Source organism: Canis lupus, chromosome 23 (assembly GCF_048164855.1).
Source record: "Canis lupus baileyi chromosome 23, mCanLup2.hap1, whole genome shotgun sequence".
Taxonomy (NCBI): domain Eukaryota; kingdom Metazoa; phylum Chordata; class Mammalia; order Carnivora; family Canidae; genus Canis; species Canis lupus.
The window spans coordinates 11,270,207-11,296,637 of record NC_132860.1 but is presented as its reverse complement, the minus strand read 5'-3'; the positions used below and the strand labels follow the sequence as shown (position 1 = coordinate 11,296,637).

General features: G+C 43.4%; 1 protein-coding gene across 17 annotated transcripts in view; it reads right to left on the bottom strand.

Annotated features, from left to right (window-relative positions):
- Window positions 1-26,431, bottom strand: part of PLEKHA7 (pleckstrin homology domain containing A7) — a 220,197-nt gene that overhangs the window by 84,578 nt on the left and 109,188 nt on the right. For 14 of the 17 annotated variants that reach the window (XR_012015511.1, XM_072793905.1, XM_072793907.1 and 11 more), the window contains one exon: window positions 6,145-6,228. Coding sequence is in view for 14 of the 17 variants with exons in the window: in XM_072793905.1 (XP_072650006.1) it covers window positions 6,145-6,228 (84 nt within the window). In the remaining 3 variants the exon portion in view is untranslated. Of the gene's footprint in view, window positions 1-6,144; window positions 6,229-15,261; window positions 15,413-15,656; window positions 15,948-26,431 lie in introns of those variants that run through there. The other 3 variants (XM_072793916.1, XM_072793921.1, XM_072793920.1) reach the window with 3 other exon arrangements.

The following is a 26,431-nucleotide window of genomic DNA, read 5'->3' as shown; positions in this document are numbered from 1 at the left end:
GCCTTACAGCTGGCTTCTGAGCACAGCAGCAGGCTTCTGAACTTCCAGAGCACATACTCTCTCTCAAGTAGGCCCCACCTCAACATCAAATGCTTGACAGAGCCTGGGGATCAGTGTACACAGCCTGCTGTCAATCAGCTGCCGGCGTCACAGCTACGGAATGCTTCTCTCCTCTTCCGAGAGAGCTGCGGAGGCGGCTGTCAGCGGCTTCCTGGACAGCCCGGCTCAGAGGAGAAAGTGCTCCTGTGCATAGCCCCCCTCCCTCCCACCAGAACCACAGCCTGGAAGTCCCTTGTGCCGGGTCATCTCTTCAGGAGGGCTCCCTATGTGTGGCCTGTTAAGCCACAAAGGAAACTACAAGCTCCCAGTTCAAGAACATCATGGGGAATCAGAAAGAGGCTGAAGAGGAGGAACTCAAATATCAGTCACTGGAAATGAAGCTCTGTAGAAAAGCCTGAGAATATCTTCTGGAGAAAAGACTACTAAGGAGACTTGGCATCTTTCATGCAAGGATGAAGTTATTAGATCGAATTTCATTACTGCAGATAGAATCAACATCTCTAGCCTGCTTAGTTGGCACATTAACATTTAAGGACAGCCAAGGAAGAAGATTGTCTCCTTAAGACCACTCTAACGTGAGACAGTACTGGAGTGGTTGGAGGTACAGCATCTGGGGCCCGACTATCTCAATTCAAATCCTAATTGCCACTTACAAGCTGTGTGGCTTTTGGCAAGACTCTTAACCTCTCTGGGCCTCAGTATCCAGGACTATATAGGCATCTTCCTCATAAGATGGTTGTAGAAATTAATAAGTATAAACCACTTAGAAAAATACCCAGTAATACATAGTAGGGGCTCTAAGTGTTCACTATAAAAATAATAACATTATTAATGGAAAAAGCCAACTTTTAATCTAGGAGGTAGATTACTTCATTTAATGTTAAAGTTGAAATTCTAGATCCTGAAACAAGGGATGTCGGGAAATTGTTTTCCCAGAAAATTATGAACTGAGCTAAAATTTGCCTGCCTAGAACTCTTCCTCACTGCTTGCCTTGGCAGCCATACAATAAATGTACCCCACTCCCACTCCCACCTGCCAATCCTTCTCAAAGACTTATAGCACATCCTCCTTCATCTTCTCTCCTGCAGACTAAACATGAAAGATCACAAGCCAATGAGCAATCTCAATTGCTCAATATCCCTCTTCAAACTTAGTACCCACATCAAAGTGTTTGGGGCTTAGCATGTCCTTGATGCTCCATAAACTTGGAATGAATGAAGTGGTCCACACACACCATGATATACCAGAACTATTGTCCTCCTTTCTCCATATATTGGATTTTTACTAATGCAGCCTGAACTTATATTAACTCTTGCAAGTGGGAGTCTCATAGGCCTGTTGGCTTGGGTATACAGAAGTGTCCCGTGGGAAACAAGACTGTAGAACATGTTGACTGATATCCACCTGTATTGATAATTTCGTCAAAAAACTAGATAATGTAACAGAAAAGGTGAAATGAGAAATCAAACCCTCTAATCATGCAGCAGAAGATGCTTGTCAGTGATAGACTCAAAAGATCCTACTTCCCAGGGCACCTGAGTGGCTCAGTGGTTGCGCATCTGCCTTTGGCTCAGGCCATGATCCCAGGGTCCTGGGACCAAATCCCCCAGGTCTCCACAGGGAGCCTGCTTATCCCTCTGCCTACGTCTCTGTCTTTCATGAATAAATAAATAAAATCTTTAAAAATAAAAAAAAAAGTCCTACTTCCCTTAATAAATCAGGACTGTGGATTATTAAGTATAGTCATTAGTACCGGCCAACAAATATTTTGGATGGTCTTCCCAGGTGCATAGTAGAAATGCACTTCCCTGGCCCCATGAAGTTAGGGAAAGTCATATGACTTGGTTTATTCACCAAGTTCCCTTGGTCTTAGCTATGGCAATCATGGAAGCACAGAGATGGACCATCCCTCAATAAAAATGACAAAGCAGAATCCCTGAGGTGACCTGTGATGGTCATGGAGCAAAAGGCAGAAATAGAGGCACCTGGGTGGCTCAGTTGATCAAGCATCTAACTCTTGATTTTGGCTCAAGTCATGATCTTAGGGTCCAGCCCCAAATTAGGCTCCGCGCTTAGCAGAGTCTGCTTCTCTCCCTTACCCTGCCCTTCTCTGTGCACTCTGTCTTTCAAATAAGTAAATTTTAAAAAATAAATAAATCTTTTTAAGTGAAAAACAAACTTAATTTTTTTATTTCACTGAGATTTCATTTGTTGTTGTTACCACGGCAGACCCTAGCCTATCCTGGCTGATTCTGTATTACTGACACAGAAACTAGAATACTCAGAGCTCATGTCCTCTGGACCCACTGATCATAGCTTTCACATTATTTCTCTTCCCCATGCTTCCAATCTGTAAGGTGGGAAGTCTTTTGGTAGGCATGCACCTGTTCTACCAAGCAGCTCAGGTAAGCCCCACCTGCCAACAGTGGGATAGATGTATTATCTGTTCACACAGCAATGCTCTAAAGGAAGTCACCATGGAGACTGGTTTGGGTTTTTTCCCACACAAGAAGGAGCCCAAGATTATTCCACTAAAATCCATCTAAGATTGTCACCACAGCCCAGAGAATGATGGGTATCTATAGAAGATTTAAGGATGAAAGGAAGAATCTAGGAGTAATTTAAGAGGGATGAAAACAGCAAGTTGTCTAAATCAGTGGTTGTTATTTTACCTGAATTAGAACCACCCGAAGGCTTGTTAAAATACAGGTTATACCTCCAGAGTGGCTGATTTAGTAAGTCTGGGGTGGGGCTCAAGAATTGCATCTCTAGGGGGATGCCTGGGTGGCTCAGCGGTTGAGTGTCTGCCTTTGGCTCGGGGCCTGATCCCAGAGTTCCGGGATTGAGTCTCACATCAGGCTTCCTGAATGGAGCCTGCTTCTCCCTCACCTATGTCTCTACCCCACCCCCACCCTCTCTCTCTCTCTGTCTCTCTCATGAATAAATAAATAAAATCTTTTTAAAATAATGTTTTTAAAAAAAGAATTGCATCTCTAACAGACTCCCAGGTGATGCTGGTTCAGAGACCACCCTGAAGACCACTGCTATCGAACTATTCACTTCAAGAACCTAGAGTGGAGGCTCTAGCAAGAGAAGTCAATGTGGTCTTAAAAGATACTCCTTAGAGAAGAAAAAGAAAAGAGCGAGTTTCTCACTCACCACATTAACCTGAGAACTGATGTGTAAAGGACACAGGAATGGCCATCTCAGTCTTTTTTCCTCACCATGTAACACACTACACAAAAAAATTAAGCTCCTCTAAAGGAACAAACCAAGTACTTGTTGGCACATTTTTTAAAACTGGGTTTCTATGAGGTGAAATCATGCCTCACTCACCATCCAGAGCTCCACCAGGGGTAAATCTGGGTGTATTTCAGGAGGAAGCAATTTAGATAACTGGCTGTATCTCCCTTTCCAACCTTATCTCCTTACTCCCCCCTTCACAAACCTCCTCCGTAAGTCAGTCCCTCTTGCTCTCTGACCCCACCAAGGCTGGTCACACTTCTCTCAGCTACAACCCACGCACACACGTGCACTTATCTTCACTTATCTAAATCCCCCCTTCCTCCAATTTAGAGCCAGACACTTCAAGAAAGTCTTCCCTCTCTTTCATCCCCATCACAGCCAATCAATCACCTAGTCCTGTCAATTCTACCTCCCAAATATCTCCAGAGTCCATCTGGTGTGCCTCATTTTTCATTCTGACTCAACTGGTATAGATCCCCCATGCTCTACCCTCTTTCCCCTCTAGACCTTTGCCCAGATTGGGACACTTTGACTAGACAGATCTCAATTTAAACAACATCCTTTCCCAGGACAGAGAGGCATCCCTTGATTCCCTAAGCCAGGTTAGAACTCTCTTTTATCAACTCCCATTGAACCCTATGTTTTTGTTTTTGTTTTTTACCAAGAACATTTATCCCATTTGTGAGCTCTTGTTTATTTATCTTCTCTACTCAACTATAAGCTTTTCACAGACAGGACTACATTCGTCTTGCTTGCTGCTGTCACTGCAGGGTGCAACACAGCCCCTGACACAATATAGGCACTTAATACTTAATGAGTGAATGCAGGGATCACCACATCAGCTCATAGGAATCTTCCCTTCCTCTCAATGCCTAAAGCACATCCCGCCTGCTTCAAGGAATTTCTGGTCACCCAGACATTGCACCCACCACCGGAGACAAGCAAGCAGTCCTTATGACATCCAGAAAATGTAGAGGGGGAAAAGTGACCCTTGAAAAAATAAAGGAATATCTTTTTCTTGGACACTGGATGGTATTGAGATTACCTACAAAGATATTTTGGGAGGATAAAAGAGGCTGTCTTCTCAGAAGTGGCCAGGAACAAAGTCTTAACAGTGAGAGAAAGGAAGTGTGTAAAGACAATGGTGTTTAGTGATGGGAAGTCTACATTTCTCTAGAAGCTTTTATTAAAGTTGGTAACTTCCCAAGATAGGTGTTCTAATGGATTCTCTACCCAGACCTTTATAAATGACAGGCAGCCATGTCTTTAGGATGTGTAAGGAAGGGGGCTGAACTCGCTGACCTCCCAAGAGCTTCTGACCTTCAGGATTCTATAAACAAGCTCATTTCAAGTTGGAATGTAGAGAATCCACATTCTGGCTCTGTCTTTACATAGCAGTTCTGTCTCTATGTAGAAGACAAAACAATCTTTACCTTCCATCCACTTTCTAATAGTACTAATGCTTTCAAAGTCAGACCCCAACCCTAGTCTGGCATCATGACCCATGGGACCACCACATCAAAAATAATTTAGCAAGTAGCCTCTGACTAGGGGCAAGGGTTACCCCTGCCTGAAGAGATCAAGCAGGGGGATATCTTGGCTTTTTCTACTTCTAGCCATGCAACTTTGAGCAAGTGACCTTACTTCTTTGAGTCTCAATATCTTCATCTCTAAAATGGTGATGGTCTGCTTCTTGGGATTGTCGTGTTAAATGAGATATGCACGTAAAAACCCCCAGCACAGAAAAAAACATGCAAGGAATGTTAGTGTCATAATTATAGATTTCCAGTTTTAAAAGTTTTGTAAGATAATAATGATTCTAAGGTGAAAATACTGTAGGAACAAAATGACGTTTGGAATTTGCTTCAAAATAATCTATGTGGTGAGAGGGAAGCTATAGGTGAAATAAAATCATCCATGTTTTAGAAATTGTTGAAGATGGGAGATGAATACATTAGACTTATTGCCTTATCTTTCTCCTTTTGTACAGGTTTGAAATTTTCCATAATAGAAAATTTAAAGTGCATTAGGGAGGGAAATGCTGTGAAAATATAAATATTGATTATTTTCAGATATTTGGTCTAGATGGTCTAAGAATGATATGAAGGGGGAGAAAAAGCCAACGTCTCTATTAATGTCTCAAACAGAATTATTTTCTTAAACAGAACTGTCTCAGATGAGCAGAAAGAAACAGAGCCACTTGCATACACTTCTCTGCCTTCATTCCTGCAGAACACCACACCCTGCTTGGGCTGTACCTGCATTTTTAAGTAGACAAGCCCTAGGTGGTATAACTTAGTCTTAGCAGCCCAGGGGCTCTGCTGAAATAGGAATGAGGAGCAAGAAAGTCCCCACATTGGTAAAAACAAGTAGAAAGAACTCCAGATGTTCAGGGACAATGGGCGCCACAGCCCTCCTCCCTTCAAAGCCCTGGGCTTGGACTCTTAACTTGAGGAAGGCTGGTTCAGCTTGGTGTGAGACTGTATTTAAGGCACTTTCACTCCAAATGAGTGGGTCCTCTTAGAGCACAGCTAGTGTGTTAGATGATACTGGGGGCCACGGAGGGGGAGTTTCATTCAGGGGAAAAGGAGTTTGTAAGAGGCTCTGACAGTATCAATCACAGCACAAACCTGTATCATCTCCACACTTCCACATCTTCCCACTGAGAGAAGTCCAGAGATTGAAAAACAAAATTCTTGCATTCCACTTTGGATCAACCAACCCACTCCAAGTCTCTCTATCTGGGAGAGAAAACAGTCTAACAAGCTTTGTTGTGACCAAATGCCTTTAAGCTCCAAAACTCTGCTTGGAAAAGGAGAATATACAGAAGTACTTACTCTTCTTGAAGAATAAATTCACTATTTTCCGGAGAAAACTGCCCACTCACAGGATGCCTGAATGCTGTGGTCTGTTGGTTATGGCTAAAGAGAAAGAGAGAGAGATAATGAATGAGAAGTCATGTGAATGGAAAGGCTTGCAGACACAACAACAGGTCAGTAATGTCTGAGGACCCCTGATCATCACAGATTCCTCCCAGAGTGAGAGAGTGGGCCTTTCTTCGGAGACACATTTAATCTGTCAGGCCCCAGCTGCATTTAAAAAAACAAGAACTTTCAGCTCAGGTGCCACAGCCAACCTAAGATGAAAGGATTTTAATTCTAGGAAAGAATGGCTGCAAGAGACCACTGCATCTGAGAGAGATATTCCATGAAGTACTTACTCCAACAAACCCAATGGCTCAATAACAAGCTACCTTAAGATGGCACGAGCTAAAACAAGAATGAAGGAAAGCAGACAGCACTTTCAACAGCTTCCCAAAACCATGAACCAGGGAAAGAATTCCAAGAATTAACCACCCACCCAGAAAAATCTATCTTCTTAAAATTCTTCTCCCTACTACAATATGCCTTCACTTCAATGATGGGATGTAAATGTATGGGCATGTCTCTGCAACATGACCTGCACAATTTCAACACCGTGGAGTTTCTATCACCCTTTTGAAGTTAGGAGGGATCAGCTTCCAGGCCAAGCTGACAGACACAACCAAAGTGTGTAGGTGTTTTGTGTATTCACAAAGGCTGCATGCCTGGGTTCTTTGAAAGGAAGGAGGAGAAGGCTCTGGAGGCTGCTGGTTTGCTTGAGGAATAAACAAACTTAATGTCCTTTTTTCCCCAAGAGTATGATTTATATTAAAGTGTTTTCCCCATTCAAAAATTAGTTCTTTTAGAAATTTTTGAAAATATAAGAAGAAAAAATGTCACCCATGATCTCACCACCTATACCTGAGTATCTTCTCCTTCCCTAGTTTTTATTTCCTTCTACTAAAAAATTATGATTTTCCTGCATTTATAAATCTGTCTCCTGCCTTTTTCACATCCTATTCACATGGAAAATTTCCTGTCTCTAAGACTTCTTCATTTGCAATAGCTGAATCCAGGTGTCTCCCACCTTTTGGAAGTTCAAGTTAAGCCGCTACATTTTTAGGAAAGACCTACACTAGCACCTGTTTTCACTAACTGAAAGAAATGTGAAGAGAATTTTCACTTTTACAAAAAAAAAAGGTTGAAAAGCATTTGCATCCTAGGGAGTCCTCTTAGAGGCAGTGCACTCCGGAGCAGTGAGTGGCACCGCCAAGCTCCCTACCTGGGAACTACACCAGCATCTCAGCATCAAGCTGTCTTAGCTTTGAACTGGGTCTGTGAGCAACTGTGTTTCATCTCGATTTATTTTGTGCATCTATTAACAAAACATGTCCTAAGATTAATCAGAAAAGCCTAAGAGGTTATTTTGGGGGTTCTTGGCATGCTCCAAATTTTTTCCATATAAATTATGGTCATCGCTGTTTCCTTACATCATTCTGTCTTACAAGTTTCACTGGAATGCTCTATTTCCAGATAGCCAGTGAAACTTGTAATCGTTTTATCCTATGGATAAAACTGCAACTATTTAAAAAACATTCATTGGCCATTCAGTGTGCCAGGTCCTACTTTAGATGCTAGAGATACAGAATGAACAAAAAGTTCTTTCCCCTTGCTTAGATTCTAGAAAGATTTACATTCTTCTAATGCTGGACATTTTTGGGTGCACTATACATCTTTTAGTACAGACTGCTCCCGCAATTCAAATTATTTCCTTGGGTTAAGGTCCCAAAGGTAAAATTACTTAATCAAAGGGCATACTCATTTCTAAGGCTCCTACTACAGATGGCTAACATGCTTTCACTGTCAGAGTCAATATATCATCTCATTTTGCTAAAGTATTAGCCCATCTCCAAACTGAGCATGGGGCTACTCCCAGAGATTAGTATGTTTAATGAGCATAGTAACAAAGGTTAAAAAAGAAAAAACTCTCTATATCTACTAAGTTTATCTTACTTGCCCTGGGGCCTGGCCAGAGTGTCCTGTGTTCTGGTGTCTGGGGTGAGCTGGCATTGAGTTTGGAGCAGCCTGACTGCTAATAAGCCACATGTGAAGCCGTCAGAGCCATCAGACCAGGTTGCTGATGGTTCTGTGATTGTGCACCACCCCCATCACCCTTTCACCCCCTCCCAACCACTCTAGCTTCCAAATCCCCAGCTCCAGGTTTGAAGCAAGCCCTTGGAATCCCAGGACTCCATCTGGCAGACAGCAGCCTGGTCTTCACAAGAAAGCAGAGTTAAGGCATAGGCATCTAGATAAGGATGAAAAGCAGGGCCTGGCAACATCTGGTCCAGAAATCTCTGCCCCATGTCCAAGGGGTTGGCTTTATTTATACCCAGCTTCTTTTTTTCTTTCTTTCTTTCTCTTTTCTCTAATACCCAGCTCCTTTTAGAGAGTCACTTCCATTCACCAGGGAATCTTGAAAACACAAATTCTAAGCCTGCCTCTTTTCCACCTGGAGGAAAAAAAAAATGCCCTGCTCATAATGAGAATAACAACAAAGCAACGATACCACCATCCACTGTTACCTCTCAAGGACTCTATAACCTTTCCTTATACGTCTTAGCTATTAACCACCATCGACCCCCCATTTTATCAATGAGGAAATGGCTCAGAGAGGTTAAGTGACTTAAGATAAATTCATCAATAAATGATAAGACTGGGACATAAATTCTGGTCTTCTATTTCTAGATTAGATGCTCTTTGCATGATAACCTGCTGTCCCCTTTCCTCAGGAGTCTACAGGGCTGACAGGTTCCTGGCTATGACCCGAAATCCCTAAAGACAAAGCATAAAAAAAAAAAAAAAAAAAAAAAAAAAACAGCACCATCATCCACTGCTACTCCCTCTCTCCCTCTACACCTCCCCCTCCTTCAGTTGTGCCCAGAACCAAAGCTCTGAATGACAACACCTGTGTAGCACTCAGCAGCACCCCCAAAAAGCCTTTGATCCTAATCCAAGGTCAGCCAGGAGAATCTCTGATATGTACAAAAAGCGAATCTTCTCTATGCCTGGAGCAGTAGCATCCAGCATCCAGCAACCACTTCATATACATTGCATGACCTTGAGAGGTACTCCTGGGCTCCCCATACCCAACATGTATCAGCTTAAATAAGTCCAGAGTTTTGGGTAAATGAATCCTGACCTGAAAGGTTTAGACACTAAGATGAGGTTTACATTCTAACATTAAAAAACAGATTTTTTTAAGTGGATAAAAATATAGCTGTCATTCGATCAGATCTAGAGGCAGCTCCCTAACCTTTCTTCCCTAATATAGATGCTGTCCTCCTTGCCAAAAAAAGTTATCAACCACAGTATTACCACTACCATTTCCTGAATTTCCATGAAGCTTTAAGTATGGTCATATTCATCATCATATCTTAACCTCCCAAGTATCCTCTGAGGTAGGGAGAGCTGATATTTTTATTCCCGTGTTACACATAAGAAAACTGATGATCTGGGTTATATGTTACTGGAACACTAAATTAAAGGGGGGAAAAAAGGACTCATACATTGAGAAAAGATAGAAACCAGAATAATACCTCCTGAACACTGAGGTCTTAAAATATGATCATTTCTGATCAAACTTGCCCAACTTGCAGAGTTTCTGGTTCAGCACTTTTTGAGCAAAAGAAATGTTAGGTGCTTGAGTTATTTAATTCAGTCTTGCCAAATACCCAGTATGGCAGGCTGTGTTTCATCATACCAGACCACAGGTGAGGAAAGTGAGATCCAAGAAGGGTAGATGACTTGCCGACAAGGACAGTCAGGTCCTGCATTCCTGCACACCACCACCCTTCTGGTCTCCTACCATTAAGCTAAGCTCATCCTCACACCAAACAAAGGCTGCATAGTAAATGCTGGATCCCCACACCCATCTGGAGATTGCAAAGTCCTCTGACTTTACCTGCTGTCCCTGACCTCAGTCCCAAAGCCCCCACCCTGCTCCATTTCCTGATTTTCTAAAATCCATGAAGAATCTCATGTCCTATCACCCTGTCTCAAGGCACATTTAGCAGGCACAGACAAATCCCCTGAAATACCTGTTCTTAAACCTGAATTGCCACCTTGCTCCTTGGTAGTGATGGAGATGGCCCGGCTGAGAGCCAGGTGGCCGGTTCCAAGGGAGCACAGAAACTTTCTTTCCTCTATACTAGAGCTTCTGTCTCTCTCCAGGCTACTGAGAAAGTAACTTGCTAAATGAGGTAAAACACAAGCAAGGCTTTATTCTCAGATCCTGCTCTTCCTCCTAAGAGCAGCCCCTCTAAGTTGAATGGCAGCCAGTCTCACCTGGGAGAGGAGAAGGACGTGCAGAAGGTTTCAGGGAAGGATCACCCAAGGAAGGCAGGCCATAGGTAACCATTCACATAAATAAGCACGTCTTCACAAGCCCTGAGCCTGGGAGGACTTGAGTTAGGCCCTAAAGACATCCAACAGCAAACACGAGAGATGTGACAGGAGGACAGAGTGAGTACTAGGGAGAAGTGGAAATCGATTTGACCTCAATAGAAGGAAGAGCCCACCTACAACCACTGACAAGACTGGTCAAAATGTAAACAGCATTTTTGCAAGATTAATCTTCCATTCCTATAGATTTTGACCATAATGTGAGCAGTGAGACTCTGGTCGGTTAAACATAAAGGTTCCAATTACTTAACATGGCAATTTCTTTTGGTATAGCAAGAAGTTCTGCAGTTATGTGAATGGTGCTCAAGAGTGGAGGTCACAGCACCCTGATAAATCTGGTTTTTCTGACAGTGGTGGTATTGGTATGCGGAGTGTTAGACAAATCCGCGCAGTCAGCATGAGTTCTTATCTGGCCCAGCTATAAAGAGAAGAAACCACTTAAAATGTAAGAAAAGTATCCAGCCTGAAAGCCTAAGGAGGGACTCTATCAAGGCTCTTCTCATTGGTATGCTCAGCAGCAGCTGCCACCCTGGCCCCTCTGGCTCCTCAGTGTGGCTCCTCGAATACCGTAAGAGTGTCACCTTGCAGGCCTGATGAACATTCAGTACTGCCTCCAGGCTTGTTAAGGCACTTACTGTCTTTGTTCTAAATCCCAGTGTCTCAAGAAAACCAAGGACTGTGGGTAACCTAATAATGTTCCTACTTAGGTCCCCAAATTGGTAACTCCAAGAACACAGGAAATTGCTTCCCTCTCTTCTTCAGTTCCTACTTGGGCCACAGAGTAAAGAAGTGACAACCAAAGGTGGAAGCAGCATCGTTACATTCTTTCAACATTTCCAAGGTCCCTTTATTTTATTCAAAACTTTTATAAAATTGCTCGTTTAGTACAAAGTGCCACTGTTGTTCATGTGGCATTTCCTAAAGGGACTGAGAATCTTACTGAAATGGTCTTTAGAGCTTGCACTATTTTGAAAATTTCAAGATTTTCAACAGCTCATTGCACGTGGGCATTACTCTGATAGGCCCTTCTTCAGAAATCATGGGAATTGGGCCTTGATGAGCCAACATAGGGTCCCCATCCTCTCTCCAAGTGAAACCCATCAACACTGCACTAACCAGCCTCCTTCAATGCCTGCCCATGAGCCCCATGGTCAGAAGACCTGTGTTCAAACCAGAGCAAGCCACCTCACCTCTCAGAGTCTCAGTTCTCCCATTTGCAAACAGGGAAGAGTAATAATAACCTTCCAACAAGTTGCTGTGAGGATAAATGAGAGACACACAGAACCTCGCACAACGCCTGGTATATTGAAGGTACTCAGGTGACATTTGCTGAACCTGAACACATGCCTTGAGCACGGCAATGACTAACAGGAATCCACATTTTAACAGAGCAAAAAATAGGATAAGCCTCTTCCCCCCACTCCCACACACCCAATATTCCTTCTCCAGTCTTCCCTATTCATTAACAGCATCACTATCCAGCAACCTGGGAGTCGCTCTCCATTCCTTGCTCTACCTTAACCTACACACACACTGTGTTAACAAGTCCTGGTGCCTCTATCTACAAGACATCTCTGAATGTGCTCACTTCTCTCCAGTTCTACAGCCAGCACCCTATCATCTCTAGATAAGATACTGCAACAGCCTAACTGCTCTTTCTGCTTCTACCCCGGCCTTTGTACCACCCACTCGCCTCACTGGAACCCTGATGGGTCTCTTCAAATGGATGTTAAATCATGTCATGTTCTTCCTTTAAACCCAACAACACTTCCACATCACAGAGTAAAATGCAAGCTCTTTACCTTGGCTTGACCCTAGGTAACTTAACCCCTGACCAGCTGCATCGCCTTCTCGTACAATGGACGTCTTCTCTCCTCCTTTCTCATCCCAGCCACATGGCCTCCTTCCTACTCCTTTGAACACCAAGGTCTTCCCCACTTAACAACCTTTGTACTAGCTAGCCTTTCTGCCTGGAAACTCTTTTCCTCATACTCTCATAACTGGCTCCTTATCAATCAGACCTTGGCACAATTATGACCATCTCAGAGCCCTTCCCAATCACCCACTGAGATAGGCTTCAGTCACTTGATATCATGACACCCTATTTTATTTATTACTATAATTTCTCTTACTTATGTGTTTTGACTACTGTCAGTCTCCCTAATATGTGTATTGCAGGAGAGCATGGACCGTGTCTGTCTTTTCGCTGCCCTCATTGGCCTATACCAGTGTCTGGCACTATTACATTTGCTGAATGAATGAACGAGAAATGACTATGGCAAGTCCTACCTTAAAGTGAGGCCATGCCTCCAAATAGGCTAGCTAACCCTACAGAAGTCTGGGCAAAAGTAACAGATCATCTAAAGGGTCATAAGCCATCAGGGGGCAGTGGCTTCTGCTCTTAGTGACAAAGGAAAGAAGGATGAGACACCAACCTGCCAAGAACACTTCATCATTGGCTCTCTCCCAACTGTGTTACAATATAATTTGGAGAAATTAGCCCTCCCTGCAAACCCCCCCACCCCCGCAAAGGAGGTTAATACACGCAACAGAGAGAATCAAAGAATGGAATGCAAACACCCAAGAGGAAATTACTGAGTGATTAAAAACACACAGGAGGATAATACAAACATCACCTGTATCTCCCTTTTGTGAACTAGGAAAATATTTGGTATGAAACCTACAATTTGGTGACTGATTATATGCTGTTATATTGCTCTCTATTTATTTCATGTGTGTTTGTTCTCCTCCCCCTCTCTCTCTCCCTCCAGTGAGAGCCTAAGTTCCTGGAGGGCTGGGAGCCGTCATTCACTTATTTCTCATGTATCTCCTGCGACACAGAACAGTGATACCCATGGAGCAGGCACTTGAACTCCTTTATCTCAATAGCCTGAGTTCACAAACACATCACTTTCAGAGACAGGCTGTGCAGAACCCACCTCATTTTCTGATCACAGCAACCCAACCTGCCATGCCTCCCCCAGAGAATGTGGGGGAGAGAGGGGTCTGTAGGCCTACTAAAGGTTCCTCCATGCAGGCTGGAGACTTAGCAGCCCTGAGGAGCATGGCACAGACCAAGGAATGGCCTTCCCCATGCCCACATTGTCCACCCCTGGCTTTCACTCACACACCCAACTAAGCAGACACACTGAAATCCAGCCACACCCCAGACCTACCACTTGAAGGGTCAGTCAGTACCTGTTGTTATCCTCATCCAAAGGTGCTAAAGGGGCAGAGCCTGGCAGAGACAGAGCTGGGCATAAAGGAGTCACAAAATTAACCAAGCAAACTCAAAGCTTGCATATCTTACAAAGAGAACCGTTCTTTCCAAACTCTGGATTTGGATGTGAGGGGGATCTGGCTGTGACATCTGTCACCCCAGTGATCTCCAGGGTTGATTCGGCTGATCTGGCTGGCTAGGCGGGTGTCCCCTTCCTCCCTCACCATTCCATGTGCGTCCCAAAGCTGCGCACTCAAAGAGGACGACCACCCCCCGTTGGAGGAGGACCATTCTTCAGTCAAGGGTATATGAGTAGCTGCACTCCCCTGCTAGAACTTCCAAACAAGTACTCAAGGTCCAAACTCTGGATTTAATGGACTAAAGTCTTCCAGCATGATTTGAAAAGCTCTATATTTCATTAGGTATTCCAGATGTTTGCAGACCTACTCAGTGGCCAACTCATTTCATAAATTACTTCTTCTGACCCAGTAACCCATAGGAAAGAATTGCTTTCTTCCTGAGCTCCCACATGGGGTCCCAGCACTTAGGATTCCTACATGGTTAATAGGGAGTTTTAATTTTGACTTCACAGGACGTCAAGAACCATGAAAAGATTAAAGCCAAACCCCTGATACAATGAGGGAACCAAAACTAATAGCCTCCTGCTTTTTTTTTTTTTTTTTTTTTAAGAAAGTTGGCTGAGAAGCAATGTACTAGGAGCCAACGTACCAGCATTGTTACTGCCAGTTCCACACCCCCCAGGCAAACACTCAGCCTCTCTGGGTCTTGGTTTCCTCATCTGTCCAATGCAGAGGCCACATGAAGCCTGCCAAGCATGAACCCCAAGCTGTTGTTCAGAGACATTACAGATCACAGTCCAAACCCCAGCTCTGCTGCACACTTGGTGGTGCACAACCTTGAAGGAGTTACTGACCCTTGAATGGTGTCTTTATCTGAAAAAAGAGAATACAATTCCAATCCTGCCAGATTGTTTTTGAAAGTACTGATAACGGGCCTAGCGCGAGGCACTCCACGTTTAGCGTCTGTTATAGTTTTTCTTTTGCTAGCTCTAAAACTCCACACTAATCCAGTTGCTTTGCCTTTCTCCATGTTGCAAACGCTGTAGGACAGCGGCTCAAGAACACAGTTTTTTCTGTTTGAATTGAGGCACTACACTCAGCCTCCAGTTTAAACTTCTATTTAAAGAACTTGCCTGCCAGGCAAAGTACTTCAGATCAGTAGGCGCCTGCCTTCAGCCCCACTTCGGTCCCTCACCAGATCAAGCCCCAATGTTCAGAAAGCACAGCCCAAGAAAAACAGCCTCCCTAGCAAGCTGCGCTGAGTTGGGGATGCACACTCTATGTAAGTTTTAAAACTTCCCAGGAAACATTGTCGACCTCAGAGAGTACCTGGTTCTGTACTTCTGTTTAATACTCTTCAGTAAGTTGGGTTCAAGTGTAAGATGAGACGTGCAGACCAGGTGATATTGTAGGGATCCTCCAACCACAACATCCCGAGACGCTGAGGTTCATCTCTGACTACTGCCCGAGCCGCAGACTGAACCAAAACAACACTACACATAACTGAAACACAAAGGAACAGGACAGAATGCTGTCCTCCCCAATCTCGCTAGCCAACAGAAAATCCTTTGTAATGACATCGGGGAGGTGAAGTTAATGATACTTTTGTCCTATTTATTCTCAATTAAATTGGATCATCTGGTGTTGGGTTTTTTTTTTTTGGTTTTATTTTTTAACTGCAGGCACTCCCAACCAAGCCATCGAAAACTCCCTCTGGTCATTACCTGACTTTCATGAATCAAAATCCATCGCAGTGAACGGAGTCCCGGTGAAACCCGTACAGGACTAACCTGCTCTCCCAATCTCACAGGGAAAGGCGGCAGACACGTTCACTCTCTCTGTGAGCTCCATGTTCAGAAGGACTGTGTCTTCTTCCCCAGACCCAGCCCTTATGAAAGCTCGGGTTCCGGTCAGACAGGGAAGGAGGCCCCAGCTGCCTGCAGAGGTGAGGCGGAGGCTCACAGCCCGCCTACTCTCAATTTCGGTTCTCCAGCAGCTGCTTCTGAAGGTGTTACGAATCCAGCAGCCACTTGCTCCTACTCATTCATTCTCCCTCTTCCCCAACACGCCCCCCCCTCCCCCCCCCCCCGCAAAATCTGGCAACAACACAAGGAACAGGGCTCCAGCTCTGAGTCATTGCCCTGCTGCTGCGGCCAAGCAGAGCACTGGCTGGTGGTAAACAGTGAGGCAGGCGCTTCACGTCTCCTGATCCTGCTGTTCTTCTTGGGAGACTGTGGGCCTGGCTACTCCTCTGGAAGCAGGACATAGGAAACACCTCCATTTACTGGCTCTGGAGTCTGAATGAATTGCTCCCTCAGTTTTGCTGTGCTACCTTCGTGGCTGAAATTGGCCCTAAAACAGAGCCTTCAGTGGGAAAGTGATAGCTTCTTTATCACGCTTGTCCCATGGGCAAAGGCAAGGAAGTGCCTGAGCAGTCCCAAGCCACCATCCCCACAACCTCAGGGAACACGGCTATGATTCTTTCATCACTGCTTGGGATGGCTTAGGTCCTCTTAGCATAGATTTAATCATGTGGCTCTCCCTCTCAGAACAGGCCTGGAGGGGCACCTGGGTGGCTCAGTGGCTGAGCATCTGCCTTTGGCTCAGGGGGTGATCCTGAGGTCCTGGGATTGAGTCCCCCATCAAGCTCCCCACAGGGAGCCTGCTTCTCCCTCTGCCTATATCTCTGCCCCTCTCTCTGCGTCTCTCATGAATACATAAAATCTTTAAAAAGAAAAAAAAAAAAAAAAAAGAACAGACCTGGAGAGGAGAAGGAAGAGGAATCAGAAAGGGAAACTAAGGCATCAACGTGCCTTTATTGCCACAGCCTCAGATCAGCACTGTGGCTCTTTACTACAATCTAAGTAGGTCTATAAGTCATGACACAGGCGGCCACTTGAAATATAAGCTCCACGGGACAAGGACTTGGGTTTTCAAAGCTATGTTCCAATGTGTACATAGTGCCTGGCACACAGTAGGTGCTCAATATATATTTGTTTAACGAAAAAAAACATACAGAGGATTTTCCTCTGAGTCTTCTTGGAATGATGGTTTTACTAAAACCTGTATTGATTACCACCATTTTTTCCACTTTAGAAATCTTATCCAGGGCACCTGAGTGGCTCAGTCAGTTAAGTGTCTGCCTTCAGCTCAGGTCATGATCTCAGGATCCTGGGATTAAGCCCCCGAGTCAGGCTCCCTGCTCAGTGAGGAGTCTGCTTGTCCCAGATTGTGCTCACTTGCTATCTCTCAAATAAATATATAACACTTTTTAAAAAATCTCCTTATTCTTCATAACTCCTATTAACTGCCTATAGTGAGTGTTCTGCAAATCTTTAAACACAGACATGGTTTACTTGAAACTAATGAAGCTCAAGCATTAGTACCTCTCACTTCCAAAAAAACCCAAAAGTCTCCACCCCAAGATTGCTAGAACTCATACAGCAATTTGGTAGCGTGGCAGGATACAAAATCAATGCCCAGAAATCAGTGGCATTTCTATACACTAACAATGAGACTGAAGAAAGAGAAATTAAGGAGTCAATCCCATTTACAATTGCACCCAAAAGCATAAGATACCTAGGAATAAACCTAACCAAAGATGTAAGAAATCTATACCCTAAAAACAATAGAACACTTCTGAAAGAAAATGAGGAAGACACAAAGAGATGGAAAAATATTCCATGCTCATGGATTGGCAGAATTAATATTGTGAAAATGTCAATGTTACCCAGGGCAATATACACGTTTAATGCAATCCCTATCAAAATACCATGGACTTTCTTCAGAGAATTAGAACAAATTATTTTAAGATTTGTGTGGAATCAGAAAAAACCCTGAATAGCCAGGGGAATTTTAAAAAAGAAAACCATATCTGGGGGCATCACAATGCCAGATTTCAGGTTGTACTACAAAGCTGTGGTCATCAAGACAGTGTGGTACTGGCACAAAAACAGACACATAGATCAATGGAACAGAATAGAGAACCCAGAAGTGGACCCTGAACTTTATGGTCAACTAATACTCGATAAAGGAGGAAAGACTATCCATTGGAAGAAAGACAGTCTCTTCAATAAATGGTGCTGGGAAAATTGGACATTCACATGCAGAAGAATGAAACTAGACCACTCTCTTTCACCATACACAAAGATAAACTCAAAATGGATGAAAGATCTAAATGTGAGACAAGATTCCATCAAAATCCTAGAGAAGAACACAGGCAACACCCTTTTTGAACTCGGCCACAGTAACTTCTTGCAAGATACATCCACGAAGGCAAAAGAAACAAAAGCAAAAATGAACTATTGGGACTTCACCAAGATAAGAAGCTTTTGCACAGCAAAGGATACAGTCAACAAAACTAAAAGACAACCTACAGAATGGGAGAAGATATTTGCAAATGACATATCAGATAAAGGGCTAGTTTCCAAGATCTATAAAGAACGTATTAAACTCAACACCAAAGAAACAAACAATCCAATCATGAAATGGGCAAAAGACATGAAGAGAAATCTCACAGAGGAAGACATAGACATGGCCAACAAGCACATGAGAAAATGCTCCGCATCACTTGCCATCAGGGAAATACAAATCAAAACCACAATGAGATACCACCTCACACCAGTGAGAACGGGGCAAATTAACAAGGCACGAAACCACAAATGTTGGAGAGGATGTGGAGAAAAGGGAACCCTCTTACACTGTTGGTGGGAATGTGAACTGGTGCAGCCACTCTGGAAAACCGTGTGGAGGTTCCTCAAAGAGTTAAAAATAGACCTGCCCTACGACCCAGCAATTGCACTGTTGGGGATTTACCCCAAAGATACAGATGCAATGAAATGCAGGGACACCTGCACCCCGATGTTTCTAGCAGCAATGTCCACAATAGCCAAACTGTGGAAGGAGCCTCAGTGTCCATCGAAAGATGAATGGATAAAGAAGATGTGGTTTATGTATACAATGGAATATTACTCAGCTATTAGAAATGACAAATACCCACCATTTGCTTCAATGTGGATGGAACTGGAGGGTATTATGCTGAGTGAAGTAAGTCAGTCGGAGAAGGACAAACATTATATGTTCCCATTCATTTGGGGAATATAAATAATAGTGAAAGGGAATATAAGGGAAGGGAGAAGAAATGTGTGGGAAATATCAGAAAGGGAGACAGAACGTAAAGACTGCTAACTCTGGGAAACGAACTAGGGGTGGTAGAAGGGGAGGAGGGCGGGGGGTGGGAGTGAATGGGTGACGGGCACTGGGGGTTATTCTGTATGTTGGTAAATTGAACACCAATAAAAAATAAATTAAAAAAAGTAAAAGTTAAACAATTAAAAAACAAAACAAAACAAAAGCACCTTCTAAGGCCCTAGTACTGTGTATACATGCCTTCCACAATCTTATATGATTTTAAAGACCTCCTAAATTGTAGGAACATCAAGGCCCACAAACTATAGATGTACCACAGTGGAATTAAATAATAAGTGACTCATGAGCCATCCTGATAATCACCCTAATAAAGGCATTCAGCTTGACAAAACTTGTTTTAACTATTGCATAGGAGATACGCCCACAGTTATAGACACATCCTAATCAATCACAAGTCGATTGTGTAAAGATTGGAGTAGGTTAAAGAACACAGACTCCACTCATCCAACATTTATTTAGCCCTACTATGTCCTTAGCACTCTGAGTGCTTTGAAGTAAAACAACGATTAGAACATATTATCCCCACTGCATAGGAGCTTACAATCCAACAACATAGACTGATATAGTCATAAACAATTACAGATAAGTATATATTTCATATGTTAAACATAAATAATATAGATACATAACTACAAGCCAGAGTGGAGACCATAATATAAAAGTAAAGGCAGGCACATCTATGTTTTAGGTATCAATCTGCCAGATACAACAATCCTAGAAGGTAAATTGTACCATCTCCATTTTGCACAGAGGGTGTCAAAGCCCAAAGGGGTCAAGTGCCATCCCATGACCACATAACCAGTAAGTGGCAAGGTCAGAATTCAAGCCCTGAACTACTACCTGATTCCAAAGTATGGAACTGTTCTTAGCGGCTACACTTTAGTCAATGGCCAGTCATTCTACAGAACCTCCAAAATGTCGGGAGGGACATGCTGACTTCAGAGGTATAGGAACCACAACAAGCAGCAGCAGAGGTGGGCAAGCTTCCAAAGCCCACACTCTTGGGAGTGAAGGAATAGAAAGTGCCATGAGCTTATTCATCAGGTATATAGATATAAACCCCATTTGCCAGGCAACACCCTAGCAGGGACCCGTGGCAGCTACCAAGGAAGCCAGAAGAGGCCACATGAAAGGCTCCTACCCTCTGGCTCTGCCTACAAGCTCCCTTGTCCTTGTTGCCAGATGGATCATGCTGGAGCACAGCAAACATTCCATTACTTCCTGCCATACACCACCCTCCTTCACTGCTAAAGCGTCCTTCTCAGCACTTCCCCCTACCCACAGCTCCTGCAAATGTACCTGTTCCCCCCAGTCCCCAAGACACATGCTTTCCTACTCCTGAGGGGTAGGAAGCTTCAGCTGCTGCTGTCCTCTTCTCTAATAGATTCCGCCCAACCATCAAGGCCCCTTCTCTTTCCAACATCCCTTCCTGATCACTCTGGGCCACACTGTTTCCATCCTTCCTCAACACTATCAGCACTGAAGGCTCACATTCTTTATGCAGCAATTATACATCCCAACGACTCTTTTCATTTTACCTTTCAAAATTACTCTGTATTACAGAGAGTAAAAATGCAGAAGTTCCCTTTCTTGCCACCAATTCAGTGTCAATCTCAGAAGCAATACCTTTACCAGCTTTTTTTTTTTTTTAAGATTTTATTTATTTATTCATGACAGAGGGAGAGAGGAAGAGACACAGCAGGTTCCCTGTAGGGAACCTGATATGGGACTCGATCCCAGAACCCGTCCTGGGATCATGACCTGAGCCAAAGGAAGTCCTTCAACCACTTAGCCACCCAAGTGCCCCTACCAGTTTCTTAAGTATCTTTTTTTTTTTTTTTTGGCTTTATGAAGCTTTCATGTATTTTAAATTTTATATACACATCTTTTTTTAGAAAAAATACATAACTAGAATAAAACTGTACATATTATTCTTTTTTTTTAATTTTATTTATTTATTCATGGGAGATACAGAGAGAAAGAGAGGCAGAGACCCAGGCAGAGGGAGAAGCAGGCTCCTCACAGGGAACCCGATGTGGGACTTGATCCTGGGTCTCCAGGGTCACGCCCTGGGCTGAAGGCAGCACTAAACTGCTGAGCCACCTGGGCTGCCCTGTACATATTATCCTATAACTTTCTTTTGACTTTACATATCTTGGATTCCCACATATCCATATGCAAGGATGGGCATAGCAATGTCTCCACATCACAGCTTCCTTAGAAGCCCTAAACCAGACCAATCTATAGACAGAGATGATGTGGGAGCCTGGTCAATCTGCCCAAACACATATGAGAGGTTTAAAATTAATGACATGCAAACCAATCTGTTCCCAAAATGAGTTTTATTTGAGCCACACAGAGTTTTTAAATTGAACCAAAGTTTGAAATCAGGAACATTTCATATAAAAATCTAGCTTGCTTTGGAAAAACCAAAGTGGGGGCAGCACTGGGCCCCCACAAGAGGTGGAATAGTCCTTCTAGTTCACTGCAGTCATCACTCCCTAGTGCTTCCCAATGTTGAGAATGTACACTTAGTGCTATTTATCATCACACCTATATTTCTAATTTTCCTACAGGAAAGCAACTTCTTTATAACCGTAGCTCAATCAGAATGGGAGAAATCAAAGATAAACAGAGTAGGCCAAGTATTCCAAAAACAAATTGGAGAGCATAAACACAGTCTGCTTTTTTTGTTATCCATTAAGCCTCTATAAACACTGAGTTTGCAACCAATTTTGTACCACCACCACTGATTGTGGAGAAGATCATTCATTCATTTATTTATTTATTTATTTATTTATTTATTTTTGAAGATCTTCCTTTAAAGAAGGAGCCCTGTTTTATTTTTTTCCTTGTTTTTACTGAAGTTCGATTTGCCAACATGTAGTATAACACCCAGTGAGGAGCTTGGTTTTAAAGAATATGGATTTCTTGTATAAGAGTAAGAACTCATTGGGTGTTATACTATATGTTGGCAAATTGAGTTTAAGTAAAATATATTCTAAAATATAACTAAAAGAAAATGGCAAAAATAGGCCACAAAATGTTTCTCTCTCTCTCTACACACACACAAACAACAACAACAACAACAAAACTGAGAAGAATCTTCCTAATAATAATGGCAAATGGACTCATCCTTAGCCTTCCCTGAAGGGACTCCTAAAAAGGTAAGACCCAGGACAGCCAGCCGACTGTTTCTTCCACAAAGTGAAAAGCCCAGAGAGGCATTGCCAACAAAGGTCCCTAGAGAATCCAAAGGAAGAGAGCTGCCAGTGGCTGCAGCCCATTATGGACACCCACAAGGCCACTAACAGCAGGTAGGGCTCCCGCAACAGAAAAGCATCTTACCAAGTGCTGCCTGGGACACGGCCACAGACCTCCCCCAATCTGAAAAAAAAAAAATACACATTTTGCTGTGGTGTTTAGAGCACAGGGCCTGGAGTCCAGTCCTCAACAGTCACCCACATCACAGATAAGGAAACTGCTACAGAAACCAACAATGAAACATTGCCACCATCTTCTAAAAATAATATTCGAGGGCGGGGTTGCCTGGCTTAGCGGAACATGCGACTCTTGCTCTCAGGGCTGTGAGTTCAAGTCTCATGGAGGGCGTGGAGCCTTTAATATTATAATTATTATTTTCAGGAGGAATCTTAAAAAGCCCAAACTTACTAGATGATAAGACTAGAATGATACTGCATTACTTGCTCCCAAAAATGGTATGTAACATAAGTATATTCATTCATTCATGTAACAAATATTTGGGAACCAAATAGATGCAAATCCCATAGTATATTATACTACATGAGTAACCAAGAAGAGGGTAGGAATGTGTAACAAGCAGCTTAGTCTCTACATCCTGTCAAAGGTGAACAAAAGGGTAGAGTTTTTCAGATTTTCAGATTCATGAATCATAATCTGTCTTCTTAGTCAAGAGTTATTCATTTTCAGTTAGTTTATTAAGCCAACTTGAAACATTTTATCACAAAGGGTGATGCTTTCCAGAAATCACAGTATTAAGAGCTTTAGAGCTAAAAATGACACAGAGCTTGCCTCATCCAATCTGTTTTACAAACGAGGAAATGGAGGTCTGAGAAGGCTAGAGAATTGCTCAAGGTCATCATGATTACTTACTGTAAATTAACACTAGCTTCCTGAAAACAAGAATTATGAAAAAACATCATACCCTGTTCTAAAATTAATTTCCCGCCTTAAACAAAATCATCTTTCAGTGACTATTATCCACTAACAAATATGAAAAATAGATTTTTTAAAAAAACATTTTATTTATTTGACAGAGAGAAAGAGCACAAAAAGGGGGAGCAGCAGAGGAGAGGGAAAAGCAGACTCCCCTCTGAGCAAGGAGCCTGATGCAGGGCTCCATCCCAGAACCCTGGGATCATGACCTGAGCCAAAGGCCGACACCCAACTGACTGAGCCACCCAGGCACCCTGAAAGCTACATTTTAGAGCTGGGAATCCTTGTATCTGGTCAAAAGACCTTGCACAGAAGTCCAGAGCCATTGTCTGGATTCAAGCGGTATATAAAGTATGCACAGGAGAGAAGGCCATGTGCAGACAGAGGCAAAGACTAAAGTGAAACATCTACAAGCCAAGGAATGTCAAGAATTGTCAGCAGCCGCCAAAAGCAGAGAGAGAAGTATGGAACAGATTCTCCCTCAGAGCCTTCAGAAGGAACCAATACTGCTGCTGCTTTGATTTCAGGCTTCTGGCCTCCAGAGCTATAAGGATAAGCTTCTGATGTTTTAAGCCATCAAGTCTGTATAACTTGTTATGGCCGCTTTAGGAAATAATGCAGAATCTGTATTTGTTTAATGGCTTTGATTAACTACAAAACCAACTAGTCAACAGTATGGAAAAGCTGTCGCAAAGCTAGTAGGGCCTTGGAACTCACTTACTAGTCCAAAATAAGGGAAGAGGGGGATCCCTGGGTGGCTTAGCGGTTTGGCGCCTGCCTTCGGCCCGGGGCATGATCCTAGAGACCCAGGATCGAGTCCCACGTTGGGATCCCTGCATGGAGCCTGCTTCTTCCTCTGCCTATGTCTCTGCCTCTCTCTCTCTGTGTGTGTGACTATCATGAATAAATAAATAAAATCTTTTTAAAAATAAAAGAAAAAATAAGGGAAGAAAAAACTAATCAGAGAGTGAAAAGCTGGAAGAGAGACAAGCCAGGACTGGAAAGGGCAACCAATGGGTCAAAAACACATCACTAAAAAAAAAAAAAAAAAAAAAAAAAAAAAAAAAAACACATCGCTAAAGGAACAGGAGTTTTATGGTCTGGGAGGATTCAGGGCACAGGACCACTCTCATCATCTCTGCAGGGCTATCATAAAGAAGAGTAATTTGATTTGTTCCCTGAAGGCCAACATGGTAGAACTAGATCAGTAGGTGGAGTCCCTGGGAAGCATATTTTTCAAGGAATTGTGTGTCTACCAATGTCAAAGTCAGAGTGGCTTCTGAACATCTGGCTGGCTGCCTCCTGTTGGTGGAAGTTTTCAAGCCCATGTCAAAAACCACTTGGCAAAATGCTGCTATAGAAAAAACACAAACCAGGGATCCCTGGGTGGCGCAGCGGTTTGGCGCCTGCCTTTGGCCCAGGGCGCGATCCTGGAGACCCGGGATCGAATCCCACGTCGGGCTCCCGGTGCATGGAGCCTGCTTCTCCCTCTGCCTCTCTCTCTCTCTCTCTCTCTCTGTGTGTGTGTGACTATCATAAATAAATAAAGAAAAAAATATTTAAAAAAAAAAAAAACACACAAACCCTAGGTCTGTATCTGTCACAATGCTCGTATGCTCCTTTCCAGCTCTATGAATCTGTTAACCCATGAAACATACCATTTAGGAATGATGTGAAATCTGAAGTATATGGGAGGATGAAGAGATCTTGTGCATTAGGAGATATTTTGGCGGGTAAACAAAGATACAAGGATCTGTGGCTGAGAACCTATGCCTACTTCCAGGAAACTGGTTACAGGAGCAGGTGGTCATAGCCTAATAGTAGAAGCTGGGTTCCTTACGCCCCTTCTCATGGGAAACTTACTCTGAGACTGGCAGTACCTGTGTCAAGCTTTTTCTTTTAGATACACAGCTTTAAGAGTCCAATGTGGCCAGTATCCATTAACAGGCCACTTAGACTATATTAAAAGCAACAGTCACTGTTTTCTGAAAACCTATCATTGTGAGTAATTGCTTAAGATGCTTGCATATGTTACCTCTACCAGTCACTTCAACACGGCATGGTATTACCATTCTAGGGAACTGAGGTTAAGAGGGGTTGTCATTTGTCCAAGGCCATACATTTCAGAAGGATTTAGGATTCCCATCGGAGTCCAAGTCCAGAAGCCAAACTCTTTCCCTGCATCATGATGTGTCCTTTGCACTCTACTTTGGGCATTTAATTTGTTAAAGGTAAATAACATTACCTACCAGCCATTTGGGAAGGAAACAGATGACTTTCTCTGTCTGGTCCACAGTTCCCTTATCTATAAAATGGGAAAGGGCTGGAGTTGATTAACATGATGCTGCTCTACCAAATTCCTTTTCTCTTTGTCACCTCCACATTGGCAGGGCTGAGCAAGTGGTGACAGGGGAAGTGGTAATTCTCTGATACTCAACACAAGGGGGACACACCTAGAAACTTTTCCCATTCTACCTTGAGGTCAGGGCAGTAATGGAAGGAGAAGACCAAGAACAGGCACAAAGTTGGCCATATGAGCTCACTCGCAGGTGTGCAGTGTAGAATGACCCACATAAATCTTGACATTTAGCACTTTACTCCATAAACTGGGGTTGAGCTGTAAAGTATCAGCACACAGATCTGAAGGCTAGCTGTGCCCAGAGCCCAAGGGATGTTCATGAGGAATTAAAGCACAGGGTCTTTGTTTAGAAAAGATAAAGCTGTCAGTAGGTTGTGAGAGGTAAAGTAGTCCAGCCACATTCCAGTGGGAGGAGCCTCTCGTAGCTGTCCCAGTAAGGGCTCCCTTCCAGCCTCCAGGGCTACTTTCCCACGTGCTGCTCTGCTTGCTCAAGACGTCCTCAGCCCACCTGTTTAAGAGTCTCTCACAGTGGTGTCAGAGCAAAGGGACGCCAGAAGCCCAATCACGCAGCATCTCTCCATGACTCGGGGAAAAGGGACCATTCCACCTTCAGTTCAGGGTTGGTAGAGGAAGGAAAAAATGACTCCAGACATCTGGTCAGGGAGGGGCTCTTTTGGCCTATCTCACTTCTAGAAATGGGCAAAATGGGGATGATTTCGGAAACCCCCCACCCAA